The sequence below is a fragment of the Oncorhynchus nerka genome, linkage group LG15 (assembly GCF_034236695.1).
Source record: "Oncorhynchus nerka isolate Pitt River linkage group LG15, Oner_Uvic_2.0, whole genome shotgun sequence".
Taxonomy (NCBI): Eukaryota; Metazoa; Chordata; class Actinopteri; order Salmoniformes; family Salmonidae; genus Oncorhynchus; species Oncorhynchus nerka.
In genome coordinates this window covers 12,901,922-12,923,987 of record NC_088410.1, presented here as the reverse complement: position 1 = coordinate 12,923,987, position 22,066 = coordinate 12,901,922, and the positions used below count along the sequence as shown (strand labels likewise).

At 45.5% G+C, this 22,066-nt stretch overlaps 1 protein-coding gene across 1 annotated transcript; it reads left to right on the top strand.

Annotated features, from left to right (window-relative positions):
- Nucleotides 1-3,177: 3,177 nt before the first annotated feature.
- On the top strand, nucleotides 3,178-19,871 carry LOC135560025 (uncharacterized). Its single transcript, XM_065001030.1, has 5 exons — nucleotides 3,178-3,262; nucleotides 3,786-3,874; nucleotides 18,439-18,514; nucleotides 18,742-19,015; nucleotides 19,265-19,871. The coding sequence occupies exons 1-5, from the start codon at nucleotides 3,248-3,250 to the stop codon at nucleotides 19,495-19,497; spliced, it is 687 nt and encodes a 228-aa protein (XP_064857102.1). The 5' UTR covers nucleotides 3,178-3,247; the 3' UTR covers nucleotides 19,498-19,871.
- Nucleotides 19,872-22,066: the final 2,195 nt, after the last annotated feature.

Below are 22,066 nucleotides of genomic sequence, written 5' to 3'. Positions count from 1 at the left end.
GACGGGAGGAGGGGATATGGTCAAGTGGTCAGGTTCTCGGGCTGCCGGACATCACTAGTCGCAGGATTTCATCTGGAGAGAGAGGGAAGAAAGAGGTCAAGGTGTAGGGTCTGAGTAGGACCAGTGGACTCAGTGGGCTGAGTGAAAGAGGAGCGGATATCATCAACCTTTTTTTACAAAGTGATTTACAAAGTCATCCGCAGAGAGGGAGGAGAGAGCAGGAGGAGATGGAGGAGAAAGGAGGGAGGAGAGAGCAGGAGGAGATGGAGGAGAAAGGAGGGAGGAGAGAGCAGGAGGAGATGGAGGAGAAAGGAGGGAGGAGAGAGCAGGAGGAGATGGAGGAGAAAGGAGGGAGGAGAGAGCAGGAGGAGATGGAGGAGAAAGGAGGGAGGAGAGAGCAGGAGGAGATGGAGGAGAAAGGAGGGAGGAGAGAGCAGGAGGAGATGGAGGAGAAAGGAGGGAGGAGAGAGCAGGAGGAGATGGAGGAGAAAGGAGGGAGGAGAGAGCAGGAGGAGATGGAGGAGAAATGAGGGAGGAGAGAGCAGGAGGAGATGGAGGATTAAGGAGGGAGGAGAAAGTGGGAGAAGAGTTTCCCAGGGTTCGAGGCAGAAGCGTGACATTTATAGTGATAGAAAATGGCTTTAGCAGTGTATACAGAAGAAGAGAAGGTAGAGAGGAGAGAGGGAGGATAAGATAGGGAGATAGAGGAGAGATAATAATAATGCTACTTTATCTTGATCTCTTTCTTATTGTTATTATTATAATTATTATTGTTATCATCATTATAATAATAGGTAATGTCATTATCATTAGAAGGCTTAGTATAGCAGCCTTGTATAACACCATCGAGCTGTAGGCCTAAGAGCGCATCCTGTTTAGTCTTAATACCATAACTTACCTATATTTCAATACTTATATAGGCTACTGTATCAATCAATTCGCTCATGTCATCACACAGCATACAAGTCATTTATGACTTCATTTAATCATTTAAAGTTTTAAAATAAAATAAAGCAAGCATCGAATAATTAGGTAAAAAATAAATAAAGTTCATTTTCGGAAATTGCATTCACGACTGTCTTTAGTCTTGGCTGCAATAAAGGCTTAAACAAAAAAACGTACCAGCAGGCTCTCTGGTATCCTGACACTTTATTTAGTGATGTTTACATTGTTCCAAATGGTCAGCACAATTAAAGATGTGAGATGTGTGAGTTATGGCAGTGAAAGCAGGGTGTCGGTGAGAAAGAACCCTGCAGAGGAGTGTAAGAGATAAGAGACTAGTCAGACAGTACACTATTTACTGCTGGACATTTACTGCTGAGCCTTTAGTACTAATTCTGTCTCTATGTTCAGGCCACCCGCTGTCCAGCTGAGATCCTGAAAATGGCAGAAATATGCAGAGAAGAAGAAGGAAAAGAGGAAGATGATGATGAAGAAGAATACAACAGAGAAGCGGGTATGTAATCAGTCCAAAGGATTGTGATATTGTCTACTGAAGTATCACCAGCTTTATTCATTTTAATATACTCCTCCACGTCATATTTTGCAAATAAATTCATTCAAAATCCTACAATGTGATTTTCTGGATTTTTTTTTCTCGTTTTGTCTGTTATAGTTGAAGTGTACCTATGATGAAAATTACAGGCCTCTCATCTTTTTAAGTGGGAGAACTTGCACAATTGGTGGCTGACTAAATACTTTGGCCCCACTGTATATACTGTGTTTTATACCATCTACTGCACCTTGCCTGTGCCACTTGGCCATTGCTCATCCATATACTTATATGTACATATTCTCAGCCCAGGACCGAGTTTGGGAAACCCTGGTCTATTATAAGCACTAAGTTTAATAGATTATATGAACATTGTTTCCAGGGAAAAGTGATATATTCTTTGGTAAACTCTCATGTTCTATTACTGAGTGAAATGTCTTTGAATTGCACTGAATTAAATCATACTTCCTGTCACTTAAATTCTTATTCTACATCCTGTGCAGTGTTGCCAATTTAATTATAATTTCAACTCATGAGTTGAATGGGAGTCTATTCTAAAATTCAGATTTGAGCACAACCCTGGTGTATAAAATATCATATAGTGTTTTCGATTGCATTATTCTATACTGAACAAAAATATAAATGCAACATGCAACAATTTCAACAAATTTACTGAGTTACAGTTCATATTAGGGAATCGGTCAATTTAAATCAATAAATAAAACTCTAATCTATGGATTTCACAATTTGGCAGGGATGCAGCCATGGGAGGGCATAGGCCCACCCAATTGGGAGTCAGGCCCACCCACTGGGGAGCCAGGCCAAGCCAATCAGAATGAGTTTTTCACCACAAAAGGGCTTTATTACAGACAGAAATATTCCTGAGTTTGGATCTTTTCTGGGATCTTTTATTTCAGTTCATGAAACATGGGAGCAACACTTTACATGTTGCATTTATATTTTTGTTCAGTGCATTTTCACATCAAAATTCATATCCACCCCAGAAACATGGTCATCAACTCACTTCATGCTACAAATGCAAAGTCATTCATTCATTTACATTTATACTATCATTAATTTCTACAATTGACCTGTCTGATGATAATAATATTAATGACAACAGATATGAATTGACCTGTCTGATGATAACACGACAACAGGTATGAATATATTATATATATATATTCTCTTTCTCTCTCTCGGCATGGGAAACACATGTTAAGTAGATAAAGAATAAAAATTAAGAGAAAACATTACACTCACAGAACTCCCAAAAGAATAAAGACATTTCAAATGTCATATTGTGTCTATATCTCTCTCGCATTCCTCCCTCACAGCATCACATGCCCATGGCTCCTCCTCTTCCTCTTCCCCCACATTACAGTGTAATGTCCTGCTGAACCAACAGGGGGCCCTAGAGATAGGGTTGCAAAATTGCTGAATAATTTAATAAATTCCCTAGTTTTCCCAAAATCACTGTTGGAGGATTCCCTGAATCAGGAGGATATAATCAGAGATGTTATATCGACTTCGCAGCTAGATTAGAATTGTTTAACCATGGTCTCTTGACTGACTCTCACACCTATTTTGGTTTGGTGTCAGTTTGTCCACAAGAGGGCGACGCACTACTAGAGACCTATAGGTAGGATGTGTCATGGGATGAGCTGGGCTGTTCAAAACGAAAGGAAACTGTAGCGCTCTGCCATCGGGCTTCATTATTTTCCAGTCGGCTGGCTGCGCCTGGAGTGTCTGAAAATGGACTCATCAAAAGTAAGACAATATAGTTCGGAAAGGAAAACTTAGTATGTTACTATTTTATCTGTAAACGTCCCTGAAAAGGTTGTTGATACAGTTAAGTAGCTACATTGTATCCGTTTCATATTTGATTTACAGCAACATGGAAGTGCGAGATCGACTCGATCAAAGTAAAGGAAAAAGGGATTTACGTGATGAAATGCAATAACGTGATGTAATAGATATTAATGTAGGCCTATGAACTATATATTATAATCTTGCTATGAATTCATAACGCAGTAATATCATAGTAATGTATAGCTAGTACTTGGCACGTCATTCGAACGAGCGAATAAAGCGGGAAATAGTTTAGAATGTACTTTGTAACGTTAAAGGGTAAACTGTTGCGATTTACAATCAAGTGATGTTGTCAAGAGAACTAGTGTTCTCAACAATGACTATGTCATCCATTACACGCCTAGACCCTAACCTGGTGTAGTCCTCAGTACAAAAGACTTCAGACAAGACAGACTGGTTGTGTTTGTGTGTGTGTGTGTAGGTGGTAGCTGCCTCTGAGAAGGAACAGAAGCCAGCAGGGGAGGAGAGTGAAGAGACGTCCAGCGAACCGTCCAGCACCTCTTCTGGAATGTGAGTGAACATAGAGGATATTAGTCCAGGGTGCGAATTATGGGGGGCTCAAATAAACCATCAGGGTTGGGAAGGTTACTTTCTAAATGTGATCCGTTACAGTTACAAGTTATCTGTCGGTAACGTAACTTTTGGATTACCCCCAAACTCAGTAATGTAATCTGATTACATTCCGTTACTTTTAGATTACTTGAAGAGCCATTAGAAGAAGACAATAATGTATCTTAACATTTGAACGACATCTATTGCAGGATAAATCAATGTTAATGTTGGCATAGCTTGCTATATATGGATGGAAAATTTGACTTTATGGGTTGGTTATGTAGGCTTCTTCTTAACCATCACTTTCCACTTCATATAATAATATGATTCAATTATATATTTACATTAAAAACCAAAGTCTATCAGATTTCCAGTCATTCCAATAATGTTATACCCCTTGATCTTCAAGAACAGGACTTGGAAATATGGAAGTATAGATTAGCCAAAGTGTTTAACCTGAGCATGACCCCAAAACTACGGAGTTAGCCAGTCTACTCTCTTTATGATTTTGTTGTCATGGAGGACTGATTCGCCTCATTGATTCGAGTTGAAAAGTAAATGCTGTTCTCATGGAATGGCATGCTTTGCCAAGAGTGTGCAATGCTGTCATCAAGGCAAAGGGTCGCTACTTTGAAGAATCTCAAATACAACATATATTTTGATTTGTTCAACACTTTGTTTGGTTACTACATGATTCCTTATGTGTTATTTCATAGTTTTGATGTCTTCACTATTATTCAACAATGTAGAAAATAGTACAAATAAAGAAAAACCCTTGAATGAGGAGTGCCCAAACTTTTGACTGGTACTGTATTTGTCAGGATTTGGCCAGGGTTGTTCCGGTTTTTGGTCACTAGATGCCCCCATTGTGCCTTTTGACCTTTTGTTTTCCCTTGATCCCCATTATTATTTGCACCTGTGCCTCGTTTCCCCTGATTGTATTTAAACCCTTTGTTTTCCTCAGTCCTTTGCTCTGTGTTTGTATGTTAGCACCCAGCCCTAGTATTCTGTTAACTCTTGTTGATCCCGGTGGACGCTCTTGTGGAATTCTGTTTTTTGTTCTTGTTTATTTATTTTTGAGTATCTTTTGAGGCTTTTTGTGCTATACCTACCACCTTGTGGATTTACCTTTTTTGTCTTGGAGGATTACCTTTGTTCTTGTGGAATTCCTTTTGAGGTTGTGGAGTTACATGTGTTCCTGAAGGACTTCACTTTTTACTACATTAAATACACCGTCTCAAGTACTGCTGTGTCTGCCTCATCTTCTGGGTTCTACCGACTATTCGTGGCTCAGTTGGTTAAGTGACTGTTTCTCACTCCGGAGACCCGGGTTCGTAACCGGGTCCTGACAGTATTTATAATTTATAAGTCCAAAAATGGATGTAGCATCTACAGATTGGCCCTTTAAGCCTATCAAAAGTTTTAGGAAAAAAAGCCTCACTTTTATTCTATAGGCTGGGATCCACACTATGCAGCTGTTATTCTATAGGCTGGGATCCACACTATGCAGCTGTTATTCTATAGGCTGGGATCCACACTATGCAGCTGTTATTCTATAGGCTGGGATCCACACTATGCAGCTGTTATTCTATAGGCTGGGATCCACACTATGCAGCTGTTATTCTATAGGCTGGGATCCACACTATGCAGCTGTTATTCTATAGGCTGGGATCCACACTATGCAGCTGTTTTTCTATAGGCTGGGATCCACACTATGCAGCTGTTATTCTATAGGCTGGGATCCGCACTATGCAGCTGTTATTCTATAGGCTGGGATCCACACTATGCAGCTGTTATTCTATAGGCTGGGATCCACACTATGCAGCTGTTATTCTATAGGCTGGGATCCACACTATGCAGCTGTTATTCTATAGGCTGGGATCCACACTATGCAGCTGTTATTCTATAGGCTGGGATCCACACTATGCAGCTGTTATTCCATAGGCTGGGATCCACACTATGCAGCTGTTATTCTATAGGCTGGGATCCACACTATGCAGCTGTTATTCTATAGGCTGGGATCCGCACTATGCAGCTGTTATTCCATAGGCTGGGATCTGCACTATGCAGCTGTTATTCTATAGGCTGGGATCCACACTATGCAGCTGTTATTCTATAGGCTGGGATCCACACTATGCAGCTGTTATTCTATAGGCTGGGATCCACACTATGCAGCTGTTATTCTATAGGCTGGGATCCGCACTATGCAGCTGTTATTCTATAGGCTGGGATCCACACTATGCAGCTGTTATTCTATAGGCTGGGATCCACACTATGCAGCTGTTATTCTATAGGCTGGGATCCACACTATGCAGCTGTTATTCTATAGGCTGGGATCCACACTATGCAGCTGTTATTCTATAGGCTGGGATCCACACTATGCAGCTGTTATTCTATAGGCTGGGATCCACACTATGCAGCTGTTATTCTATAGGCTGGATCCACACTATGCAGCTTTTTTTATTTAAAAAAATATATATATATTTCACCTTTATTTAACCAGGTAGGCTAGTTGAGAACAAGGTCTCATTTGCAACTGCGACCTGGCCAAGATAAAGCATAGCAGTGTGAACAGACAACACAGAGTTACACATGGAGTAAATAATTAACAAGTCAATAACACAGTAGAAAAAAAGGGGGGAGTCTATATACAATGTGTGCAAAAGGCATGAGGTAGGCGAATAATTACAATTTTGCAGATTAACACTGGAGTGATAAATGATCAGATGGTCATGTACAGGTAGAGATATTGGTGTGCAAAAGAGCAGAAAAGTAAATAAATAAAAACAGTATGGGGATGAGGTAGGTGAAAATGGGTGGGCTATTTACCAATAGACTATGTACAGCTACAGCGATCGGTTAGCTGCTCAGATAGCTGATGTTTGAAGTTGGTGAGGGAGATAAAAGTCTCCAACTTCAGCGATTTTTGCAATTCGTTCCGGTCACAGGCAGCAGAGTACTGGAACGAAAGGTGGCCAAATGAGGTGTTGGCTTTTGGGATGATCAATGAGCTACACCTGCTGGAGCGCGTGCTACGGATGGGTGTTGCCATCGTGACCAGTGAACTGAGATAAGGCGGAGCTTTACCTAGCATTGACTTGTAGATGACCTGGAGCCAGTGGGTCTGGCGACGAATATGTAGCGAGGGCCAGCCGACTAGAGCATACAAGTCGCAGTGGTGGGTGGTATAAGGTGCTTTAGTGACAAAACGGATGGCACTGTGATAGACTGCATCCAGTTTGCTGAGTAGAGTGTTGGAAGCCATTTTGTAGATGACATCGCCGAAGTTGAGGATCGGTAGGATAGTCTGTTTTACTAGGGTAAGCTTGGCGGCGTGAGTGAAGGAGGCTTTGTTGCGGAATAGAAAGCCAACTCTTGATTTGATTTTCGATTGGGGATGTTTGATATGAGTCTGGAAGGAGAGTTTGCAGTCTAGCCAGACACCTAGGTACTTATAGATGTCCACATATTCAAGGTCGGAACCATCCAGGGTGGTGATGCTAGTCGGGCATGCGGGTGCAGGCAGCGATCGGTTGAAAAGCATGCATTTGGTTTTACTAGCGTTTAAGAGCAATTGGAGGCCACGGAAGGAGTGCTGTATGGCATTGAAGCTCGTTTGAAGGTTAGAAAGCACAGTGTCCAATGACGGGCCAAAAGTATATAGAATGGTGTCGTCTGCGTAGAGGTGGATCAGGGAATCGCCCACAGCAAGAGCAACATCATTGATATATACAGAGAAAAGAGTCGGCCCGAGAATTGAACCCTGGGGCACCCCCATAGAGACTGCCAGAGGACCGGACAGCATGCCCTCCGATTTGACACACTGAACTCTGTCTGCAAAGTAATTGGTGAACCAGGCAAGGCAGTCATCCGAAAAACCGAGGCTACTGAGTCTGCCGATAAGAATATGGTGATTGACAGAGTCGCCTTGGCAAGGTCGATGAAGACGGCTGCACAGTACTGTCTTTTATCGATGGCGGTTATGATATCGTTTAGTACCTTGAGTGTGGCTGAGGTGCACCCGTGACCGGCTCGGAAACCAGATTGCACAGCGGAGAAGGTACGGTGGGATTCGAGATGGTCAGTGACCTGTTTGTTGACTTGGCTTTCGAAGACCTTAGATAGGCAGGGCAGGATGGATATAGGTCTGTAACAGTTTGGGTCCAGGGTGTCTCCCCCTTTGAAGAGGGGGATGACTGTGGCAGCTTTCTAATCCTTGGGGATCTCGGACGATATGAAAGAGAGGTTGAACAGGCTGGTAATAGGGGTTGCGACAATGGCGGTGGATAGTTTCAGAAATAGAGGGTCCAGATTGTCAAGCCCAGCTGATTTGTACGGGTCCAGGTTTTGGAGCTCTTTCAGAACATCTGCTATCTGGATTTGGGTAAAGGAGAACCTGGAGAGGCTTGGGCGAGGAGCTGCGGGGGGCGGAGCTGTTGGCCGAGGTTGGAGTAGCCAGGCGGAAGGCATGGCCAGCCGTTGAGAAATGCTTAATGTGAGCGTACCAAGTAATTAGGCGTCACTCTAAAGCGGGAAGGTGGAATAAACGAGTCAGGAAAAAGGTTTTTCTGATTGAACACGGTTCTCTATTGAGAGTATTTTGTCAACAAAAACATTCAAACATAATCAATGAAAAATCTTCCAAGGAAAAACACACATCTTCTTCTCCAGATGAAACAAGAACACAATAGGATAATCTTTAAACTACAACAAACATAAATCACGGTTTTGTCACCGTCTTAGTGGTTCTTTCAGCACAGCTTCTCTCTCTCGGTGGCCATCTTCCAGAGATAGTTTCCCCTCTCTCTTCTGGTTCCATTCTCTCTTTTATAGGGGAAGGAGAGTATCTCATTAGTACCGTCAGCTGTGCTTAATTGACTCTGGTTACCTTGTCTCCCAGGCTCTGTTGGGCAACTATCCATGAGCCCAGCCTGCCCTCTAGTGGTCCGTCCACATACCTTCCCCCAGGACCGAACCGAGGGTCGGGCGCCAGACGCACCGTCTTGGTCGCGTCGGGACAGCGCGTCTGCATTCCCGTTCCTCGATCCGGCCCTGTGGATGACATGGAAAGAGAATGGTTGTAAAGACAAAAACCATCTGGCTATTCTGTTGTTATTGTTTCTCTTACCAGCCATCCACATGAGGGGCGCATGGTCAGTAACTAATGCAAACCTCCGACCCAGTAGGTAGTACCGGAGATAATCGAGGGCCCACTTGATGGCTAAGGCCTCTTTCTCTACGGTCGCATACCTCTGTTCCCGATCGCTGAGTTTCCTACTAATGAAGAGAATCGGCTTCTCTGCTTCACCTTTACCCTGAGCTAGTACGGCCCCGAGCCCTGTATCCGAGGCGTCGACCTGCACAATGAACTCTTGTGAGAAGTCCGGAGCCTGTAGAACGGGATCAGAACACAGGCCATCTTTTAACAATTGAAAGGCCTCTTCCGTCTCGTCTTTCCACTCTACCTGGTTTGGCAGGTTTTTCCTGATGAGGTTTGTGAGGGGGTTGGCAATGGTTGCATATCCCGGGATAAAACGGCGATAATATCCTGTTATCCCTAAGAAGGCCCGAACGTCTCGCTTGGTCCGGGGTCGAGGCCAGTCACGAATTGCCCTGGTCTTCTCTGCCTGTGGGCGTATTTTCCCATTCCCCACGGTGTACCCCAGGTATTCCGCTCGGACAAACCCAGGCAGCATTTATTTGGATTGGCTGTCAACCCTGTGGCTTCCAAACTCACGAGCACCGCCCGTAATCGCAGGAGGTGACTATCCCAGTCCTCGCTGTGGATGACCACATCGTCTATGTACGCCGCTGCATACTCTTGATGGGGCCGTAGAATGGCATCCATGAGGCGTTGGAAGGTTGCAGCGGCCCGTGCAGCCCGAAGGGCATCCTCACATACTGGAAAAGCCCCTCTGGAGTGGCGAAGGCAGTCTTTGGGCGATCCTCCGGAGCCACCGGCACTTGCCAATATCCCTTCGTCAAATCCAGGGTAGTGATGAACTTGGCCTTTCCTAAGCGCTCCAAGAGTTCATCCACGCGGGGCATGGGATACGCATCGAATGTAGAGATGGCATTCACGCCCTAAAGTCGTTGCAGAGTCTCATACTACCATCGGATTTGGGGACCAGGACTATGGGACTGGACCACTCACTCGTCGAGGGCTCGATCACGCCCATCCTCAACATCTCCTCACCTCTTTCTTAGCGATGACTCTGCGAGCCTCAGGAATCCTGTAAGGGCGGATATGCACCTTCTTGCCGGGTTCAGTGTGGATATGGTGGAACAGGACATCTGTTTGTCCTGGGAATGGAGAGAATATTCGACCGAAGTTCATAATCAGCTTGTCTAGCTGTCTTGACTGCTCCGGTAGGAGAGTTTGCCACGGCGCACCTGTGGTAGAGCCTCCTCTTTTCCTTTGCCCTCCAGGGCCATCAAAGCCACCTCCTCCTCTCGTCCATGGTATGTCTTCAGCAGGTTTATGTGATAGATTTGGACCTTCTTCCTCCTGTCAGGTTGCTTGATGAGGTAATTGACCGGTGAGACCCTTTTCATTATCTCGTAGGGCCCCCTCCACTGCGCCAGCAAGCGATGTTCGGCCGTGGGCACAAGCACCATCACTTTCTCTCCCACGGTGAACTCACGGGGGTCGCAGACTTATCATAGGCCCGGCCTTGGGTCCTTTGGGCCTTCTCCATATGCTCCTTGACTATGGGCCACACTGCTGACAGGCGGTCTCTCATCAGGGTAACGTGTTCTATTGTGGATCGAAAGGGGCATGGTTGGGTCTCCCAGGTCTCCTTGGCTAAGTCGAGGATTCCTCGACAGGGTCTGCCATAGAGCAATTCAAACGGAGAGAATCCAGTGGATGCCTGGGGTACTTCTCGCAGGGCAAACATTAAGTGTGGGAGAAGCATGTCCCAGTTTTTCCCATCTCGGGACACCACCCTTCTCAACATGCTTTTTATCGTTTTGTTCAAGCGTTCACACAACCCGTCTGTTTGAGGGTGGAATATGCTTGTACGTATCTGTTGAACCTGATATAACCGACACAAGTCCTTCATCAACCGGGACATGAACGGGGTTCCTTGATCCGTCAAGATAGTCTTGGGGAGGCCCACACGAGAGAACATCAGGAATAACTCCTTGGCAATTCCCTTTGACGACATGTTACGCAGGGGTATGGCCTCCGGGAACTTGGTAGCATAATCTATAACCACTAGGATGTACTCGTGTCCTCTGGCGGATTTTGGGAGGGGTCCTACGAGGTCCATAGCTATGCGTTCAAAGGGAGTCTCTATGATGGGGAGAGGAATCAAAGGGTTACGTAGGTGTGGCCGTGGGGCTGTACGTTGACATTGATCACACGTCCTACAATACCTGGCCACATCCCGGGTGACCCGGGGCCAATAGAATCTCTGCATGATTCTGTCAATAGTCTTGTCTCGTGCCAGGTGTCCTCCTAGGACGTGGGAATGGGCTAACTGTAGAACTGTATCTCTGTATGGCCTAGGCACCATTAGTAATTCCTGGTTTTCCCCCCTTCGTCGTACGACCCAGTATAAGAGACCCCGCCTGATTGCATAGTAAGGAAGAGGGGGCTCACCTGATCCATCGACGTTCCTCCCGTCGATCACCTTCACCTTCCTCATGGCCTCCCTTAGGTCTGGGTCTCTATGCTGCGAGGTGCCGAACTGTCCCTTTAATTCCTGGGGCAGGTCGACCTCGGTAGAGGGATGTGGAGGTTGTTCCACATCCCCATCAGGGGTGACCGAGGAGAATCCCTTCCAGGTTCCCTCCTCGGATGGAGCTTCAAATATATCCCTTAACGCCTGGTTGCTCCTTCCTTCCTGCGTTGTGTATAGCCCTTCACATGTGTCTTCATCGGTGGTTTCTTGGAATATCTGTCGTAAACGTTGGGTCGCTATTTCTTCCTCTGCTGCAGAGGACGAGGACGCGGCCACGTCTCCTTGTAGGACTACTACCTCGGGCTTGGATTTTCTCTTCTTTCCTGTCCCCCTTCTTCCCGTGCATAACGTCATCTGCCGAAGCTCCTTATATAAGGGACAGTCTCTCCCGATCAATAATGGCACCTTCAGCTGCGGCACTTTCCCGGCCCTGACTGTACACCTTCCTTTTGGAGTGATAATAGGCAGATTCACAGTGGGGTAATAGTGGGTGTCTCCATGGATACAGGATACGGCTACTTTGTCTGGTAGCAGTGTTGCGGAGGTCACCATCCGCTCCTCTACTAACGTAACCATACTTCCCGAAGTCGAGAATAGCTACCACATCTTGTCCTTCGACTTGCACCGGAATCTCTGAGGCTGGGGCTATCTCTGCTAACCAACAGTGTTGATCCTGCCCCCTCAAAACGGGATGTGTGGGGGTAGGCAGTGATGACTCCGTGACCATGGGCTCATCCTTGCTAGGACATTGTGGGGCATAATGGTTGGGAGACTGACATTTATAACACCGACCCTGCTGTGTGGTGGCTGACTTCTCCCACCTCCGGGAGGGGCTTGGGACGTTTCGGTGGCGAGCGCGCGGGGTGAGTCGTGGTACGGGATTGCAAGACTCCTTCCGTTCCTCCTTGTCACTTTTTAACAACTCCCCTGTAGACCGATATGTTTCCACCGCCTGGGCTATGTCGTCGGCTGACAACGGGTTGGCTTGCCCCACAACCCTTTTAAGTCACTGGGTAATTCTCTCAATATCTTGTCCACTACGAGAGTCTCTATCACATGTCCTACTCCCTTTCCAGGTTCTAGCCACTGTTTCGTCAGTCGTATTAAGGCGAAGATCTGGGCACGGACGGGTTGATCAGCTGTATAGGTCCATTGATGGAACTTTACAGCCCTATCTCTGGCAGTCAGCTGGTACCGGGACAGGATCTCGGTTTTAGTCGCCCATAGTCCGCAGCTTCGTGGGAATCCAGGTCAAAATAGGCTTCCTGAGCCACCCCGGTCAAAAGAGGGGCTAATGCGCTCGCCCATTCTGTGGGCGGCCACTCTTCCAAGGTGGCCGTCCTTTCGAAGGTCATGAGGAAGGCCTCAATATCATCCTCCTTGGAGAGACGAGGTAAGATGGCGTGAGCAGCCGCTCTTGGCTTAACTCTAGGTTCTTCTAGTCGGTTCAGCTGTTGTTGCAGGAGTTCTATGGTTGTCCGCTGTGCCGTGATCAATTGTTGTAGTAGGGCGTTATCCATTGTTCTTGAATGGTTCCTCCGGGTCTACTGGAAGAATCTTGATTTACTCACTTATCCTTGTGTCACTCGTCCACCTAATGCCTGCATCCTCCACCAATGTGAGCGTACCAAGTAATTAGGCGTCACTCTAAAGCGGGAAGGTGGAATAAACGAGTCAGGAAAAAGGTTTTTCTGATTGAACACGGTTCTCTATTGAGAGTATTTTGTCAACAAAAACATTCAAACATAATCAATGAAAAATCTTCCAAGGAAAAACACACATCTTCTTCTCCAGATGAAACAAGAACACAATAGGATAATCTTTAAACTACAACAAACATAAATCACGGTTTTGTCACCGTCTTAGTGGTTCTTTCAGCACAGCTTCTCTCTCTCGGTGGCCATCTTCCAGAGATAGTTTCCCCTCTCTCTTCTGGTTCCATTCTCTCTTTTATAGGGGAAGGAGAGTATCTCATTAGTACCGTCAGCTGTGCTTAATTGACTCTGGTTACCTTGTCTCCCAGGCTCTGTTGGGCAACTATCCATGAGCCCAGCCTGCCCTCTAGTGGTCCGTCCACATTAATGAAGTTTTCGATAATCATGGATTTATCGGTGGTGACCGTGTTACCTAGCCTCAGTGCAGTGGGCAGCTGGGAGGAGGTGCTCTTGTTCTCCATGGACTTCACAGTGTCCCAGAACTTTTTGGAGTTGGAGCTACAGGATGCAAACTTCTGCCTGAAGAAGCTGGCCTTAGCTTTCCTGACTGACTGCGTGTATTTGTTCCTGACTTCCCTGAACAGTTGCATATCACGGGGACTATTCGATGCTATTGCAGTCCGCCACAGGATGTTTTTGTGCTGGTCGAGGGCAGTCAGGTCTAGAGTGAACCAAGGGCTGTATCTGTTCTTAGTTCTGCATTTTTTGAACGGAGCATGCTTATCTAAAATGGAGAGGAAGTTACTTTTAAAGAATGACCAGGCATCCTCAACTGACGGGATGAGGTCAATGTCCTTCCAGGATACCCGGGCCAGGTCGATTAGGAAGGCCTGCTCACAGAAGTGTTTTAGGTAGCGTTTGACAGTGATGAGGGGTGGTCGTTTGACTGCGGCTCCGTAGCGGATACAGGCAATGAGGCAGTGATCGCTGAGATCCTGGTTGAAGACAGCGGAGGTGTATTTGGAGGGCCAGTTGGTCAGGATGACGTCTATGAGGGTGGCCTTGTTTACAGAGTTAGGGTTGTACCTGGTGGGTTCCTTGATGATTTGTGTGAGATTGAGGGCATCTAGCTTAGATTGTAGGACTGCCGGGGTGTTAAGCATATCCCAGTTTAGGTCACCTAACAGAACAAACTGAAGCTAGATGGGGGGCGATCAATTCACAAATGGTGTCCAGGGCACAGCTGGGAGCTGAGGGGGGTCGGTAGCAGGCGGCAACAGTGAGAGACTTATTTCTGGAGAGAGTAATTTTCAAAATTAGTAGTTCGAACTGTTTGGGTATGGACCTGGAAAGTATGACATTACTTTGCAGGCTATCTCTGCAGTAGACTGCAACTTCTCCCCCTTTGGCAGTTCTATCTTGACGGAAGATGTTATAGTTGGGTATGGAAATCTCTGAATTTTTGGTGGCCTTCCTGAGCCAGGATTAAGACACAGCAAGGACATCAGGGTTAGCAGAGTGTGCTAAAGCAGTGAGTAAAACAAACTTAGGGAGGAGGCTTCTGATGTTGACATGCATGAAACCAAGGCTTTTTCGATCACAGAAGTCAACAAATGAGGGTGCCCGGGGACATGCAGGGCCTGGGTTTACCTCCACATCACCCGCGGAACAGAGAAGGAGTAGTATGAGGGTGCGGCTAAAGGCTATCAAAACTGGTCGCCTAGAGCGTTGGGGACAGAGAATAAGAGGAAAAGGTTTCTGGGCATGGTAGAATATATTCAGGGCATAATGCACAGACAGGGGTATGGTGGGGTGCGGGTACAGCGGAGGTAAGCCCAGGCCCCGGGTGATGATGAGAGAGGTTGTATCTCTGGACATGCTGGTTGTAATGGGTGAGGTCACCGCATGTGTGGGAGGTGGGACAAAGGAGTTATCAGGGGTATGAAGAGTGGAACTAGGGGCTCCATTGTGAACTAAAACAATGATAACTAACCTGAACAACAGTATACAAGGCATATTGACATTTGAGAGAGACATACAGCGAGGCATACAGTAATCACAGGTGTTGAATTGGGAAAGCTAGCTAAAACAGTAGGTGAGGCAACAACAGCTAATCAGCTAGCACGACAACAGCAGGTAAAATGGCGTTGACTAGGCAACGGGGCCAACAGATAAAACAAACAAGCAGAATGGAGTACCGTGATTAATGGACAGTCCAGCGTGCATCATCTATGTGGCCAGGAGATCAGTGTCCAGGGGGCAGCGGTGGATGGGGCAGGGAAGCTGGACTGGCGAGTGTTATCCAGGTTAAAAAAACTAACAATGACTAAATAGCTTGTAGCTAGTTAGTTAGCTGGTTAGCTTCTGGAGGTTCTTGAGTGTGTTCTAAAAAAATTAAAATAATAGCGATTCCGTATCACATTGGGTGAGGCAGGTTTCCGGAAGGTATAAACAAATTAAAAATCAAAAAGAGATAGAAAGTAAATATGGGTGTTTGGGACGCGGCAATGCAGACGGTTAGCAGGCCTGTGCTAGCAAGCTAACAGTTCGTAGATAGCTAGATAGCTAGTTGTGAAGATCCAGCTGAAAAATGTTCCGTTTGCGGTGGGAATCCGGGGATGAATCCGGGGATGAAAAATAAATAGGTCCGTTATGCTCTGGTTAGAGTCGCGTTGTTCGAACTGGCGAGAGCTTTCCGGGCTGAAGGTTAGCTGATGACCGGTTAGCTGAAGACCGCTAGCATGGCTGGTGGTTAGCTGGCTAGCTTCAGTTGAGGGGTACCGGTTCCGAAGTAAATATAAATACTTTAGGAAAAATAGCTACATTGGGTGAGGCGGGTTGCAGGAGAGTATTTGGAAGCTTAGGTTTAGCAAAAGGTTTTTAAAGAGATATGCAAAGAAAAATATGTAAAAAAACGAAAAAGAAACATTATATACAGGGGACACGACAGGACGACTTACTGCTACGCCATCTTGTTATTCTATAGGCTGGGATCCACACTATGCAGCTGTTATTCCATAGGCTGGGATCCGCACTATGCAGCTGTTATTCTATAGGCTGGGATCCACACTATGCAGCTGTTATTCTATAGGCTGGGATCCACACTATGCAGCTGTTATTCTATAGGCTGGGATCAACACTGTGCAGCTGTTATTCTATAGGCTGGGATCCACACTATGCAGCTGTTATTCCATAGGCTGGGATCCACACTATGCAGCTGTTATTCTATAGGCTGGGATCCACACTATGCAGCTGTTATTCTATAGGCTGGGATCCACACTATGCAGCTGTTATTCTATAGGCTGGGATCCACACTATGCAGCTGTTATTCTATAGGCTGGGATCCACACTATGCAGCTGTTATTCTATAGGCTGGGATCCACACAATGCAGCTGTTATTCTATAGGCTGGGATCCACACTATGCAGCTGTTATTCTATAGGCTGGGATCCACACTATGCAGCTGTTATTCTATAGGCTGGACACTATGCAGCTGTTATTCTATAGGCTGGGATCCACACTATGCAGCTGTTATCCTATAGGCTGGGATCCACACTATGCAGCTGTTATCCTATAGGCTGGGATCCACACTATGCAGCTGTTATTCTATAGGCTGGACACTATGCAGCTGTTATTCTATAGGCTGGGATCCACACTATGCAGCTGTTATTCTATAGGCTGGGATCCACACTATGCAGCTGTTATTCTATAGGCTGGGATCCACACTATGCAGCTGTTATTCTATAGGCTGGGATCCACACTATGCAGCTGTTATTCTATAGGCTGGGATCCACACTATACAGCTGTTATTCTATAGGCTGGGATCCTCACTATGCAGCTGTTGCAAGAGTGCATTTTCTCAGCTTAAACTTCTTGAATTCAACCATTATTGGGTTAAAATACACATTTAGATTTGTTATCAGCCATCCACAACCACCACAATCCGTAAGCTAAATGAGAGAGCAGCGGTGTGATCAATGAGCTATGTAGATCAATATTAAGTGATATCCGTATAGCCGTCATCCTTACCTCAAAGCGTTTCTTCAAGTTTGATACCGACAGAACAGTGTAGTGACCACAGCATGTGGTGGTGGTGTAGGGGAACAGAACAGTGTAGTGACCACAGCATGTGGTGGTGGTGTAGGGGAACAGAACAGTGTAGTGACCACAGCATGTGGTGGTGGTGTAGGGGAACAGAACAGTGTAGTGACCACAGCATGTGGTGGTGGTGTAGGGGAACAGAACAGTGTAGTGACCACAGCATGTAGTGGTGCTGTAGGGGAACAGAACAGTGTAGTGACCACAGCATGTGGTGGTGGTGTAGGGGAACAGAACAGTGTAGTGACCACAGCATGTGGTGTATGGGAACAGAACAGTGAAGTGACCACAGCATGTGGTGGTGGTGTAGGGGAACAGAACAGTGTAGTGACCACAGCATGTGGTGGTGGTGTAGGGGAACAGAACAGTGTAGTGACCACAGCATGTGGTGGTGTAGGGAACAGAACAGTGTAGTGACCACAGCATGTGTTGGTGCTGTAGGGGAACAGAACAGTGTAGTGACCACAGCATGTGGTGGTGGTGTAGGGGAACAGAACAGTGTAGTGACCACAGCATGTGGTGTAGGGGAACAGAACAGTGTAGTGACCACAGCATGTGGTGGTGCTGTAGGGGAACAGAACAGTGTAGTGACCACAGATTGTGGTGGTGGTGTATGGGGAACAGAACCGTGTAGTGACCACAGCATGTGGTGTAGGGGAACAGAACAGTGTAGTGACCACAGCATGTGGTGTAGGGGAACAGAACAGTGTAGTGACCACAGCATGTGGTGTAGGGGAACAGAACAGTGTAGTGACCACAGCATGTGGTGGTGGTGTAGGGGAACAGAACAGTGTAGTGACCACAGCATGTGGTGGTGGTGTAGGGGAACAGAACAGTGTAGTGACCACAGCATGTGGTGGTGGTGTAGGAGAACAGAACAGTGTAGTGACCACAGCATGTAGTGGTGGTGTAGGGGAACAGAACAGTGTAGTGACCACAGCATGTAGTGGTGGTGTAGGGGAACAGAACAGTGTAGTGACCACAGCATGTGGTGGTGTAGGGGAACAGAACAGTGTAGTGACCACAGCATGTAGTGGTGCTGTAGGGGAACAGAACAGTGTGTGACTGTTTCCTGTGTCCAGGTTGACCCCGTCTGGAGAGAAGTGTCGTAGTCTGGAGACTGTGATCTCTAGGCTGGAGATGCTGAATGTGGGAAAGGTAGGTAGGTAGGTTACTAGGTAAGTGTGTGTGCGTGCGTGTGCGTGTGTGTGTGTGTGTGTGTGTGTTAATGTTCCTAATGTATTTCATGATGATATGTGATATTGAGAGACCAGTAGAAATATTATAGTACGTCTTAACAATATGAATATATTCATGTTCTTTATTTTATTTCAGTTGTCAGGTTTTATATTCCTTCCTCACTGTTGTTATCTTTGTTGTTTTAGAAAACATTGGATGGTCCAGCTCTGCTACTGACCACTCTGGAGGAGATGAACCCAGATGAGTTGAGGAGATTCAAGTCTTACCTGATTATTGGCAGGATGTTCAGCTTTCCTCTCATCCCAGAGAGTCAGCTGGAGAACACTGACAGACAGAACACAGTGGATCAGATGGTGAAGAGATACGGCCCTGAGGGAGCTGTGAGGAACACACTTGTGAACCTGAAGTGGATGAATCGAGTAGACCTAGCAGAGAAGTTAGAGAGAGATCACACTAGAGGTAACATAACAATAATGTACATCAATCTATACATCACCATCACAGTTCAGTGTAGGTCTAACCAGAAATAACATTCAACTGACTTTCTAATCATGACTGTATATCTCTTCCTGAGCTTCCTAATCTGGAAGATGAACCAGAATAATCTGGCAGAGAAGTTAGAGGTCAGAGAAGTAGGACTGTAGACAAGAACCCTAACTGACTCTCTATCCCCCTCCTATCTTCCCCTCTATTTCCCCACTTTCTCAGGTATTCCCACTGACTGGTACAAGTCCTCAGTCCAACCCAGGCCCTTCTACAGCTCATTACCCCCTCGTTTCTCCAGGTCCTCCTCCTTCCTTCTCTCTGGCTTGTCTAAGGAGTTGTCATTAACTACTGGTAGTTCAGGACAGCTCAGCTCACAGGTAAGAGGACGGTTAGAGAAGTGTAGGATCACTTCTACCCTCATATGTTACATCACCTGTACTCACTGTCATAGTTAGTTCTACAGTTCTACCCTCATATGTTACATCACCTGTACTCACTGTCATATTCAGTTCTACCCTCATATGTTACATCACCTGTACTCAGTTTCATAGACAGTTCTACAGTTCTACCCTCATATGTTACATCACCTGTACTCACTGTCATAGACAGTTCTACCCTCATATGTTACATCACCTGTACTCACTGTCATAGTCAGTTCTACCCTCATATGTTACATCACCTGTACTCACTGTCATAGACAGTTCTACAGTTCTACCCTCATATGTTACATCACCTGTACTCACTGTCATAGACAGTTCTACCCTCATATGTTACATCACCTGTACTCAGTGTCATAGACAGTTCTACAGTTCTACCCTCATATGTTACATCACCTGTACTCACTGTCATAGACAGTTCTACCCTCATGTTACATCAGCTGTACTCACTGTCATAGTCAGTTCTACCCTCATATGTTACATCACCTGTACTCACTGTCATAGACAGTTCTACCCTCATATGTTACATCACCTGTACTCAGTGTCATAGACAGTTCTACAGTTCTACCCTCATATGTTACATCACCTGTACTCACTGTCATAGTCAGTTCTACAGTTCTACCCTCATGTTACATCACCTGTACTCACTGTCATATTCAGTTCTACCCTCATATGTTACATCACCTGTACTCACTGTCATAGTCAGTTCTACTGTTCTACCCTCATATGTTACATCACCTGTACTCACTGTCATAGTCAGTTCTACAGTTCTACCCTCATATGTTACATCACCTGTACTCACTGTCATAGTCAGTTCTACTGTTCTACCCTCATATGTTACAACACCTGTACTCACTGTCATAGTCAGTTCTACCCTCATATGTTATATCACCTGTACTCACTGTCATCGTCAGTTCTACATCACCTGTACTCACTATCATAGTCAGTTCTACTGTTCTACCCTCATATGTTACATCACCTGTACTCACTGTCATAGTCAGTTCTACTGTTCTACCCTCATATGTTACATCACCTGTACTCACTGTCATAGTCAGTTCTACCCTCATATGTTAAAACACCTGTACTCACTGTCATAGTCAGTTCTACCCTCATATGTTACATCACCTGTACTCACTGTCATAGTCAGTTCTACCCTCATATGTTAAAACACCTGTACTCACTGTCATAGTCAGTACTACAGTTCTACCCTCATATGTTACATCACCTGTACTCACTGTCATAGTCAGTTCTACCCTCATATGTTACATCACCTGTACTCACTGTCATTGTCAGTACTACAGTTCTACCCTCATATGTTACATCACCTGTACTCACTGTCATAGTCAGTTCTACCCTCATATGTTATATCACCTGTACTCACTGTCATAGTCAGTTCTACCCTCATATGTTACATCACCTGTACTCACTGCCATAGTCAGTTCTACCCTCATATGTTACATCACCTGTACTCACTGTCATAGTCGGTTCTACAGTTCTATCCTCATATGTTACATCACCTGTACTCACTGTCATAGTCAGTTCTACAGTTCTACCCTCATATGTTACATCACCTGTACTCACTGTCATAGTTAGTTCTACCCTCATATGTTACATCACCTGTACTCACTGTCATAGTCAGTTCTACTGTTCTACCCTCATATGTTACTACACCTGTACTCACTGTCATAGTCAGTTCTACCCTCATATGTTATATCACCTGTACTCACTGTCATAGTCAGTTCTACCCTCATATGTTACATCACCTGTACTCACTGTCATAGTCAGTTCTACCCTCATATGTTACATCACCTGTACTCACTATCATAGTCAGTTCTACTGTTCTGCCCTCATATGTTACATCACCTGTACTCACTGTCATAGTCAGTTCTACTGTTCTACCCTCATATGTTACATCACCTGTACTCACTGTCATAGTCAGTTCTACTGTTCTACCCTCATATGTTACATCACCTGTACTCACTGTATAGTCAGTTCTACCCTCATATGTTACATCACTTGTACTCACTGTATAGTCAGTTCTACCCTCATATGTTACATCACCTGTACTCACTGTCATAGTCAGTTCTACTGTTCTACCCTCATATGTTACATCACCTGTACTCACTGTCATAGTCAGTTCTACCCTCATATGTTAAAACACCTGTACTCACTGTCATAGTCAGTTCTACAGTTCTACCCTCATATGTTACATCACCTGTACTCACTGTCATAGTCAGTTCTACTGTTCTACCCTCATATGTTACATCACCTGTACTCACTGTCATAGTCAGTTCTACCCTCATATGTTACATCACCTGTACTCACTGTCATTGTCAGTACTACAGTTCTACCCTCATATGTTACATCACCTGTACTCACTGTCATAGTCAGTTCTACCCTCATATGTTATATCACCTGTACTCACTGTCATAGTCAGTTCTACCCTCATATGTTACATCACCTGTACTCACTGCCATAGTCAGTTCTACCCTCATATGTTACATCACCTGTACTCACTGTCATAGTCGGTTCTACAGTTCTATCCTCATATGTTACATCACCTGTACTCACTGTCATAGTCAGTTCT

Bases quoted from the DNA above. Each gene is read 5' to 3' on its own strand.
- LOC135560025 (XM_065001030.1), top strand. The intron at 3,875-18,438 runs GTGAGTGAACAT...TCCTGTGTCCAG, and splicing joins TCCAGCACCTCTTCTGGAAT to GTTGACCCCGTCTGGAGAGA. The intron at 19,016-19,264 runs GTAACATAACAA...CCACTTTCTCAG, and splicing joins AGAGAGAGATCACACTAGAG to GTATTCCCACTGACTGGTAC.